The following is a 12,003-nucleotide window of genomic DNA, read 5'->3' on the forward strand; positions in this document are numbered from 1 at the left end:
CTGTGTTTCTGTGTGAATTCTTCATGCCTGAAGGTTAACGGAGGGAAAGGGAAGACAGACGAGGGGAGCGTGGAGGGGAGGAGAGGTGTGCATAGGGGGAAGAGAGAGGAGAGGAGAGGAGGTGGATCTCCTGACACTGAATGCACCGAGGAGCCCTCATGCAGAGGAAAAAGAGAAGTGGAAAACACGGGCCTGTTTCTTCAAAGAGAATATGCATGGAGCGTAGAGAGCTCCTTTCCTAACAATATGCTTGGTAAAATCTTTATCTCCACAGGCGCCTTTGCAGGGCTCACCTTGACCCGATGGCCGGATTTCTCTTTCTCATACCCCCTCTGACATAGGTCCTGCCCCCCACCCCTCATAGGTCCTGCCCCCCACCCCTCTCTCCACTAGCAATCCATATCGCTGCTGCTACTGTTTGCTATTTCTCTCCTTTCAGCTCTACCACTCTGCTCTCTCTCAGGACAGGCTGTGTCCTCTTCTCCATCGTTCTGTTTAAAACCTTTTCCATCGTCTATCTCCGTCCGTCTTTCATCCACCTCTCCAAGACCAAGCAGCTCAGTGTTTGTTATGGTTTTTACAGTATCGGGTGATCCTTCAAATGAAACCAAACCAAACTTCATAAAAACTGATTTTCATTAGGGAATAATTCACCTCCCTCTTTCTCACTCTTCATTGTGTGTCCCTTGAAACTTGTCCTTCACCTCTAACTTGTTAGCTCTCAGTAAATGACAACATGGATGCAGCTTGTTGAAATGAAGAGGATTAGATAAAACACAATGAGACATTGATTATTGATGCGTTCTCAAGCTTGACCTTCATGGGAAAATTTAAGACCTGCACTCTCTGTTAGTGACTATTGACTACAGACTCCCGCAGGACTCCCGTGCACTTGCACATGCTCTACCAGGTTGTACATTGCAGAAATTTGACATTATGCCTATTAAGAGATGCACCAATGGCGAGGTTTAAAATAACATTCCTCCTTTTGTTTGAGCCAGGGAAAAATATAAATCTTCATATAAAACATCACTGTTCCAAATATTCAGCTTGGTAGGCTGCAGATAACCAAACACCAAACTAATCGATGCATCAGATCACAATATGCAGATAAACATTGGCTACTGCCACCGGTGAATGTCAATTACAAATATGTCAATGGCAGTCAACGAGGCAAATATTGTCTGATACGAAATACAGCAGATATATCGGTGCATCCCTGTAGACAAGAGACCCTACAGTATATTTATCCTGTTTGTTGACAGACTTATGTATTGCTTCTCATATTCACAGGAATCTCTCTCAGTCAGTGATGACACTTTTAACAGCCCAGCTTTGGATCTGAGACCAGCAACCAAACCAGGACAAAATAGAGCCAAACTGAAATGAATTCAACAGTGTTCTGCAGTTGTCTTGTTCATGGTAACTGTTGAAAGAAACAACAGGAGCAATGTGGACAGTGTGGTCAGGTGGCTGTTTGAGCAGAGTCGGACAGTATGTCCTTACTCCAACACTCACTGTCATGAAGATACACAAATGGTTTTGACCCTTAAGTACCCCCTCTGCCTTCAGCCAACCACAGCCTAGTGCTGCCTTGGTGCATTGTGAGGGGTGGCAATTGAGAGCCCAGAACGGAGATCTCCGTCCTTTTGATTAATGTCGTCCGATGCCCAGGACGGAGATTGATCCAAAAGATGGAGAATTACTTGTTTGATATCAGAGCGCACCACTCTACAGTCTAGGAGCGTCTATTGAGCAACTTCCGATGTCATTTCCGGTTTGTGCGTCATCAAAAGTGTTCCCCCTCCATTTTAATGGACGGGAGGCAAAACTCTCTGAAGCCGATAGCTCTGAATCTAAATCAATGATTCCAATTCTAACCAAAGATTGTGTTTTTGGCGGCCCATCGCAGTCCGGTAGCTACTCATGCCTCAGGTGGTCAGCGATCCTCCCACGGGTGTTTTGGTTAGATGCTATGCTATCTGCACAATTAAGATGGAGTCCTGTCACCTTGAAATGGGCTCTGAAGCACACTAGGGTTTTAAATGTGTTAGTCTTGTAATCCCAGATCAATCCCAGACGATGGTAGCTTCACTGTTCTACCGCGGTTCTGGTGGCTTGGTTCAGAGTAATCAAGTTCAAGTAAACCTCATTAGCTGGCCTTTAGACAGTATGGAGCAAGTAACGAGAAAGTGACGACAGTTGCAGCATGTGTTTGACAGCTTTACCAAGCTTTAAAAACAAGTATCTATAATAATCTGGCGTGCCCCATTCAATACCCCAGGTATATATTTTGTAGATATCTTCGAGTGTTTATCGTATCATGCCCTGAATTTGACCTTTTGTGCAAAGTTTCTCCTCCAAGTTCATGGGGTCAAAAGGTTACGGTTCAACCTCTGGGGAACAGGAAAGCGCCCAGCAGGTGTAATGGCAAGCCACCCATTTAATTTTCAGATACTTTGAGTGCAAGTGAAGCTTGGCCTAAGGGTGGCACTAGAGGAAAGGTCACAGGGTCACCAAAATCAGATTGGGTTCATCCTTCAGGGACCTCTCTCGTACTGTATGCCCAGAGGCCGAGGCACCCAGAGGGCTCTGAAGCTGCAAATCGCTGGGTGGGCACACCGATTTACTGGTTCCAACTGACCCTGGGCTCTCAAAGTGTTAACCTGAAGACGAGTGGTCTCCAAGCAACCATAACCTGAAAGTAAAGCTTTCTCCTGCTCACTCTCCCTCTCCCGCTCTCCCTTTCATTCTCTCTCTCTCTCTCTCTTTGCCTGAGGCGGTTTGGTAGGTATATTGTAGTAGTCACAGGTGTGTTGAAATGCACCCCAAATGATCAGCCACACTGGGGAATTGGGGAATGTGGGTGCTTTCCCGGCTAACAGCATGTCTGTTTCTTCGCTTCCTAGTTGTATGCCTGTGTGTGTGGGTGTGTGCATGTGTGTGAGAGACCTGGGCAAATGCATTTTCAAGGTGAAACATCGTACCAACTATCATTTCATTTTCACTCTCTCTCCTCTCTGTCCTCATTCTAATTCTCGTTTCTTTGCCATCCCCCTCTGCTTTCCTTGCGTCCGTCCGTCCGTCTGTCTGTCTGGAGCTCTCGTCAGTGTGGTCGCTAAATGGCAGAGGCTCTCTGGGCTTTCTCTCTCTCTCAGCTAATCAGACGAGTCAGACCCAGTATCGCTGGCTGGCCCTTATCAAAAACACATGGACACGTCGGTTCCCCTTCACCCACAAGCTCTCCAACACACAACAGGTTCCCCCCACACTGGTCTATAGAGGTTTAGCTCATCATAGGAGTAATAAAACTCCTGGCATGGCAGGGCTTGTCCAAGGAACAGTATAGGAGGAGGAGGAAGAGAAGCTATGGCTTTGTGTTTGTATTATTATTGATAGAGTCTGTGTGCGCTGTAAAGACAACTAATGCTGGGTAGATGCATGTGTTGGGAATGATGTACGTGTGTTACATACCAATGTATGTAGGGATGCATGTCTTGCACCATAATTATCGGCAAGATAATTATCGGCCCGATATCAGAAATTATGACATCATACCTGATAACATAATTAATAGCTCCGGTACTATACTGTATATATATTCTTTATTTTATATATTTTCATACGCTTGCATTTCTGCTGATTGTATCTGCAAAGCCCTGTCTTTTGGACCTCTTTAAAGAGTATCATAGGTACAGTATGATATACTGTATTTTCTTAGGTCAAAGCTATGTTAGTACTGCATGTCTTTTTTATGTACGGTATGTGTTTATATATATATATATATATATATATATTATCGGTTATTAGTATTGGTCTTGAGAAGCAGGAAGTTATCGATATCGGTTTAAAAATGAATCGTTCTGTTACATCATACAGTAATACAATAGTGCATATTATGCAGTACTGTAATACTATCCTGCTATAAAACGGAGTCAACTGTCTGTCTGCATTCATTTTTCTCCTCAGTGGGTTGGCCAATCAAATTGATTGATGATGACAAATCAGTGACAGGCTCTGGGATCTCAGGAATCACCATGTAAAACCTACAGTGAATGGTGATTATGACATGATGATGATACATAATAACGAAATTAGGAGATAATTTATTTTAAAGGTTACTGGCATTAAGATAAGGGAATGATTTGATATTAGCTTTGAGAAAATTAGGCATTTATGCCTAGTCTGCACCCGGGGGCAGTGTGTGTGTGTGTGTGTGTGTGTGTGTGTGTGTGCGTGTGCATGTGTGCCTGGCACAGTGTGCCTGGCACAGTGTGCCCGCCCACCACCACCTACTGCAAGGTGAAGGTGGATGTGCCCTTTCATGTAGTTTACCTCGTAAAGCAGGCATCCTAGCGACCAGATGTCAGATTTGAAGTTGTATCCGTTTTCATGTATCCTCTCTGGTGACATGTAGTAAGGGGTGCCCACTGGAACAGAGAGGAAAGACAGCAAGTGGAGACAGAGGGGAGAAGACAGGGAACGAGACAAACAGAGAGGGGGACATTAGTGCTTTTCCCTGGGCATCAATCCATGTGTCAGAGAGAGAGTCTCTGATTGGAACGGTGGAGGGACTACTCAGGACTCAGGAGTCATATAAAGTAAACAAAACAAGTATATATGGAGGGGGTTCCTGACATATATTTTCAAATTGGGGTCAGTGGGATAATTAGTGTCAATTTGGGGGTCCTTGACATGAAAAAGTTTGGGAACCACTGAATTAGAACAACATTGTCTTTCTTTACACAGTTAACTCTCTCCTGGAAAAGAGATCACGCCAACGCCGATCAACGCCCACATCAGGCCACATGGTAACCATATACGTACCAAAAAAAAAACATACGTGCATGCATACTGTATGTACAGAGTGCATGAATAACAGTATGCACACACATACACATACATAAATCAGCTTTGATTACTGGCTCCGTGTAATGATCTGAAACAGTAGTTGCAGAACGCGCCCCGCGGGGAGAGGCGGCGCAGGCTTTAAAACGCAGGGCCTGCCTCTGGTTCTGGTTTTGGAACTCAAGAATCCACGTCCTGCCATGGTGACTGGCAGGACTCCAGACTCAGAGCATGAGACCTTCACTCACACGGACCCACGGGTCAGCAACACAACCATCAGAACATCCACGCACATGGACCCACACGTCAACAGCACAACAATAAACTTTAGGATTCAGTTGTATATACAGTGTTCTATGTTGGCTAATGACAGCTACAAATGTTGTTTTTCCTTCATCTTTATTCCATTATAAGCAAAAGCCTGTAGGTAGGTTCTCTGCCCGTCTATCCTGAACGTATAAGATGGTAAAAATATATAATGTATATGGGAAGAAGGGTTGAATAGATTTGATTTTGACTGAGCAAAGAACATGCTATGGGAGATAGTCGGGCACAAGTAGGCTGACACTGAGGCTAACTGCTTCAGGTTTAAGTTTACACAACGACAACGTACAAACAGCTGAAGTGAGCTGGCTGGGAGAGAACAGCTCTCAGGTGGAGAGAGACTTCAGCAGAGGTATGCTAACAGTGCTGGGGAAAAAGGCACACACACAGCCTCTTGGTGAATTAACATGTTGGAGGAAACTGAAACAATAATAATAATTACCTTTAATAAAACTATTACAGAGGAGGCTATTACAGCACCAAGTCTTTGAGAACAGAAATGAAAGCTGGCACTTTCGTATTTTGGTGCAGAAATAATTGGGCTGAGAAACGCCTTCGTCTTAAAATGTGGCCCTGAATAATGAAGTGTTACCTATAATTCTAAAAATAATACATTAGCTTCTGAAACAGGCGGGCAGACAGAAACGAGAGAGAGAGAGCGAGAGAAGATTGTAGATTGGTCATCATTTTAGTGGTGTATGTGTGTGTTAGTTGATAAAATAATTATTGCTTCTCTTATAGTAATTGCATAAAAATAAAATAATAAACAGCACGTCAGGCTCCTTCAACATCACTTATTCATGCAAATAAATGTAAAGTCATGTTGGGATTGATTTCCATTATTATGAATGGCTGTGACAATGATGCATTTCCTCGTAGGGGTAAAGGACACAGTGATGCCAACTGGAAGAACATGACTTTGGGCACCTTTGAGGGCACGCACAAATCCAACTCGGCTCCTGACAAATCATGACAACAAAACATTTTGGGCTGAACAAATAATTAGAAATATATACAAAATACAAAACAAAAAGTGTACCCTGCCCTTTTTTTCTTCTAATTATTTGTTCGGCCCCAAATTGTTTATGGTCATTATTTGTCAGGAGCCAAGTTGGCTTTGTCCGAGGCTAAAAGGTCTTTCACCCATTTCGACGATCGGAATCGAGGACGATTCTAAAATACCGGTAATGTTCTCAGTTTTCTGATAAACCTATGTTTCTATGTCCTCAACCTTTTTCATGTCAAGGACCCTCAGAATTATCTGTATTTGGCTGCAGACCCCGATCCAGGGACCTCCCAGAAGCTAATATTTGAGTTCAAATCGTTCACCCCGAAAGAATATATATTGAAATATTTGCACCACATTTTCACCATTTTTCAAAAATAGCAGACCTACAAGCCCCGAGAGGGGCTCAGATGTTCCATTGGGTCATAGACGGAGGACATTAGAGGTGTCCCTCTGTAAAGTGCTGTCCTAAAAAATACGTTTAGAAGAGATTGTCGATGGGAGCAGCTCAGTCAGAAATATTAGAGGAAAAAAATAATAAAATTAAAATAAAAATAAAAATAAAAAACTCTTCTTTGGTTGAGCGCCACCCCATCTCCTTTCTCCCTTACCATCCACTACTCAATGTTAGCATCACGCTTGCAGATATATTTTACTACGTTTTACTGCCAATAGATGATGTATTGTACACTATAAAGTTCTTTGTTAATTAATTAAGTCAGAGTGTACGAATGGAACCAAATGGACCCAATATGGGTCCTTATGGTATGGATTCAAATTACATCAGGATTTTACAGTATATTTTAAAGCAGTGATTCTCAGGTGTTTTCATGTCAGGGACCCCCACATTCATATGTATAAGGTCGCAGACCACCATCTGAAAATATTTTGTGCCAAGGACCCCCGATAGAAGATTTGTGTCGTTAAAACGTTTTATAGATATTCAACATTTCTTTGATGAGACGTGTTGTGAGCTTGTAGGTCATTTTCAAATAGCTGATGTAAAGTATATAGCGGTTAAACTTGCTTTGATGCTATATTAACACATTTAGCTGGGGACACCCTGGACTGGAGACCAATTCAATTCAATGGAGCTTTCTTGGCATTAGAAAACAAAAGTTTACATTGCCAAAGTAGGGTGTCAAAACATAAAAACAATTTAAGAAAATAAATGGGGAAAGTATGTACAGTACAGTTGGAGGGGGTACAGCAGTGTGTTGTCACATTGATATGTTATATACACATAATATATACACTGGGTATAAAGCTTTTTTGAAACAAATTACAGCTATCATTAATCAGTCATTTTTGGGTCAATTAGCAGCACCTTTCCCAAAGGAATCAAATGTTCCCTGGGGGTCCCCGGACCTCTCTTGGAGAAACACTGCTTTTGAGGTTATTTGAGGTGTCAGGTCGTGCGCTCAAGCTATGTGTCCTCACGTATTTGTGTTTGGCATGCGTGCGGTGTGGGTCGACATTAGCATATGCCTGTGTGCTGGCGTGCCAGGATGTGGCTGTGTGTGTGTGTGTGTGTGTGTGTGTGTGTGTGTGTGTGTGCAGGTGTGCCTGTATATGCATCTACACGTATGTACGGTACACTAGTGTACGTTCATGCAAGCCTGTGAGAGGACTCGAGGAGTGTGTGTTTATGTCTCTCTGCATAGTGTGTGTGTGTGTGTGTGTGTCTCTGCAGAGCTGCTGAGTTGAAAGGCTGGGAGCTGACAGTCTGTGTGCCTGGACCTCCGTCTAGGCTCTTCCACACTGCTTTGCTGTTCACCAGGGTGGCTGGCTGGGCTCATTACAGACATACACTCTCTCTACCTCCCTTTCTGTCTCTCTCTCTCGGTATCACTCTGTCACGTTCTTCTCCTCTCACTCCACTCCTCCCTCCTCTACCTTTTCACTTCCTCGCTCTGTCCGTGTCTCTCTCATCCTGTCCCTGTCTCTCTCATCCTGTCCCTGTGTCTCTCATCCTATCCCTGTGTCTCTCTCATCCTGTCCCTGTGTCTCTCATCCTGTCCCTGTGTCTCTCATCCTGTCCCTGTGTCTCTCATCCTGTCCCTGTGTCTCTCTCATCCTGTCCCTGTGTCTCTCATCCTGTCCCTGTCTCTCTCATCCTGTCCCTGTGTCTCTCTCATCCTGTGTCTCTCATCCTGTCCCTGTGTCTCTCTCATCCTGTGTCTCTCATCCTGTCCCTGTGTCTCTCTCATCCTGTCCCTGTGTCTCTCATCCTGTCCCTGTGTCTCTCATCCTGTCCCTGTGTCTCTCTCATCCTGTCCTTGTGTCTCTCATCCTGTCCCTGTCTCTCTCTCATCCTGTCCCTGTGTCTCTCATCCTGTCCCTGTGTCTCTCATCCTGTCCCTGTGTCTCTCTCATCCTGTCCCTGTGTCTCTCATCCTGTCCCTGTGTCTCTCATCCTGTCCCTGTGTCTCTCTCATCCTGTCCCTGTGTCTCTCATCCTGTCCCTGTGTCTCTCATCCTGTCCCTGTGTCTCTCATCCTGTCCCTGTGTCTCTCTCATCCTGTCCTTGTGTCTCTCATCCTGTCCCTGTCTCTCTCTCATCCTGTCCCTGTGTCTCTCATCCTGTCCCTGTGTATCTCATCCTGTCCCTGTGTCTCTCTCATCCTGTCCCTGTGTCTCTCATCCTGTCCCTGTCTCTCTCTCATCCTGTCCCTGTGTCTCTCATCCTGTCCCTGTGTATCTCATCCTGTCCCTGTGTCTCTCATCCTGTCCCTGTGTCTCTCTCATCCTGTCCCTGTGTCTCTCATCCTGTCCCTGTCTCTCTCTCATCCTGTCCCTGTGTCTCTCATCCAGTCCCTGTGTCTCTCATCCAGTCCCTGTGTCTCTCATCCTGTCCCTGTGTATCTCATCCTGTCCCTGTGTCTCTCATCCTGTCCCTGTCTCTCTCTCATCCTGTCCCTGTGTCTCTCATCCTGTCCCTGTGTATCTCATCCTGTCCCTGTGTCTCTCATCCTGTCCCTGTGTCTCTCTCATCCTGTCCCTGTGTCTCTCATCCTGTCCCTGTCTCTCTCTCATCCTGTCCCTGTGTCTCTCATCCAGTCCCTGTGTCTCTCATCCTGTCCCTGTCTCTCTCATCCAGTCCCTGTGTCTCTCATCCAGTCCCTGTGTCTCTCATCCAGTCCCTGTGTCTCTCATCCTGTCCCTGTGTCTCTCATCCTGTCCCTGTGTCTCTCATCCTGTCCCTGTCTCTCTCATCCTGTCCCCGTCTCTCTCATCCTGTCCCTGTCTCTCTCATCCTGTCCCTGTGTCTCTCATCCTGTCCCTGTGTCTCTCATCCTGTCCCTGTCTCTCTCTCATCCTGTCCCTGTCTCTCTCATCCTGTCCCTGTGTCTCTCTCATCCTGTCCCTGTGTCTCTCATCCAGTCCCTGTGTCTCTCATCCTGTCCCCGTGTCTCTCCATCCCGTGGTCTCCATTCCTGTTCTTGCTCTCGGTCCGGCACCTTCTTTTTCACTCCCTCGCTCCGTCCTCGTCTCATTCGCCCTCACTCCCCCCCCCCCCCTCTCATTCGCCCTCACTCCCCCCCCCCCTCTCATTCGCTCTCACTCCCCCCCCCCCCCCCCCCCCTCTGTTTCACTCACGTACATGCTGGCACTTATGCTCCTGCTATTTTACTCACTCTCTCTCACACACACAGCTGAGACAGAGAGGGATGAGAGAGACAGACAGAGACAGAGACAAATAAAGAGAGAAAGAAAGAGCTAGCTAGCTCCTCCTATGCCCAGCTTTCCGGGTTTGTGTGAACAACATTGGCTTGTGATTGGCTGATCACCCTCACCCCATGACGATGATTTGATTGGCTGAGCAAAGTACATGTTGAAGATAAAAGTGAGGGCAGAAAATTGAAGACGGAATGATATATGATGTATGATGATGTATATTATAAGAGCGCCCCTCAGTTCACACAGATGTGATTTATTTTCTGTTTAAGAAATGCGAATGAATACTATTTTCGTTTTACATGTCACATTGTATCTAGTGATACTACTGTATGTGCATTGAAGGTTTACATGACTAGCCTAAAGTTATCATAAATCACGATTTTCTAAATCTCCTCAAACACAAAGCATATTGTTCCAAAATGTTAAAGTTATTTTCTATGACATTTCTGAAAATACTTTTTTGCAGCCTAGCCATTTGCATAGCCTGGTGGATAGCCAAGGAGGCTGTGTGGGATGGGATGGACACATTGACCAATGCAGTAGGGCTGCCTATCCTTTCCTCAGCCTAAAGAGGGTGCTATGAACTCAACGTTTAATGAGCAATCACAAGGCTGTTCCACCGTGCTCTGTTTGGCAGAGCGGCCACGTGTTCCACAACAGCTTCTGTTTCACCTAATGTCATGATTCACACCTTCCTTCTACAGGCTCACCTCGTGCTCTATACAGAGCCTGTGAGCAGCACGCTGTTGGGAGTACAGACTTAATAATGGTGTGAAAGGCAACAGAGTTGGTAATGACGTGTTTGGATCTAAAAATAAAAAAGCCACACATTAGTTTGAATGAAAAGTATCATAAACTGTTGATATGAAGTAATATAACTATAAAGTTATTATTGCTGCTTTCTATATTCAAACTAATACAGTTAAAATGCATTTTACAGCAACAGGCCATAAATAGGAACTTGTATAAATAGCACTACTACATGTACACAGTACTGGGGAAGCAGCATTTCGTTTTTATGCACCACATATCTGTAAAACAGGTATGCTGACTCTCTTAAAACACAACTAAAGACCTTTCTGTTTACCGCTGCCATTGATTGAGAATGAGATCATATTTTCTTTTTCTTTCTCTTGAAAGTGCTGCACATTAATTGTATCCGTTATTGCACCTCTTTTGTTTCATGCATCTTAATGTCATTGTATAATTGTGTTTCCTTTGCTTGATGTTCTGTGTAAAGCACATTGAATTGCCTTGTTGCTGAAATCTGCTATACAAATAAAAAAAGATTACGATTCTAATCAAAACAAGCGCGATTGTGGTTGCGGTAATTCTTTTTTTAAAGAAAATCATGCCTTGAATGGTCCGTGATCCTCCCGTGAAATGATTGCTTATCCAAAGCTCCTAGGGTATTTTTTGCCTTGAAAAGGCTCAAGTAGTGTGCTACATGAATGGATTAATTCCTAGCGAACGTGGCAGTATTAACTGCATCAGTATGTTATGTAATGAGATTCAACACTAACAGTATTAATACAAAAACAACACTAGTCTGTGGCTGAATACATTTTTGACCCAAACACTTACAAGGAGAGACATTTACGGTACAACGTAGTGATAAAGGAAGGCAAGGACAGGCTATTAACAAACTGTTAAGACCTGGGCATGTGTTTTATTAAACACCAGGCCCACTCTGAAGTGAGGAGCGCGTGCACGGTGCATGTGTGTGTGTGTTTATGTTAAACCCCAGGTTTTCTGTGAAATGAGGCAAGCGGCCGACCCAGGTGGGGGTTTAGGTCATTAACGGCTGCCACTGACAGTAAATAAATATGCTTCCCTTGAGTTTTCAGTGACACGATTCCATTCCTTTTAACGTCAGTGATCACCAAAATCTTGTTTCTATTTAAAGTCGTGTGCCTGGGTGTACATTCTTTGACATGAGTGAAGGCTTTTCTGCTTTTGCATGATTACAAGGTTCCGTAAAATGGACTTAAACTGGTTCAGTGAAAAGATAGCGTGTCCAGGATTATGGTCATTGGTAAGCTAAAACCTGATTTATGCTTCATTGCAAAAATAGTATATAAGCTGTACGAGCTTGTAGATCAGCTAATTTCAGCACGGGCAAACCATTGCACAACAAAGTATAA

The 12,003-nt window shown here is 44.4% G+C and overlaps 1 protein-coding gene across 2 annotated transcripts in view; it reads right to left on the reverse strand.

Moving 5' to 3' along the window:
* nek7 (NIMA-related kinase 7) overlaps nucleotides 1–12,003 on the reverse strand; it is an 84,282-nt gene that overhangs the window by 14,622 nt on the left and 57,657 nt on the right. For both annotated transcript variants that reach the window (XM_080770051.1, XM_080770050.1), the window contains one exon: nucleotides 4,336–4,430. In XM_080770051.1, the coding sequence (XP_080626177.1) occupies nucleotides 4,336–4,430 (95 nt within the window). The remainder of the gene's footprint in view (nucleotides 1–4,335; nucleotides 4,431–12,003) is intronic.

Source organism: Protomyctophum bolini, assembly GCF_963924005.1.
Source record: "Protomyctophum bolini genome assembly, chromosome: 8".
Lineage (NCBI taxonomy): Eukaryota > Metazoa > Chordata > Actinopteri > Myctophiformes > Myctophidae > Protomyctophum > Protomyctophum bolini.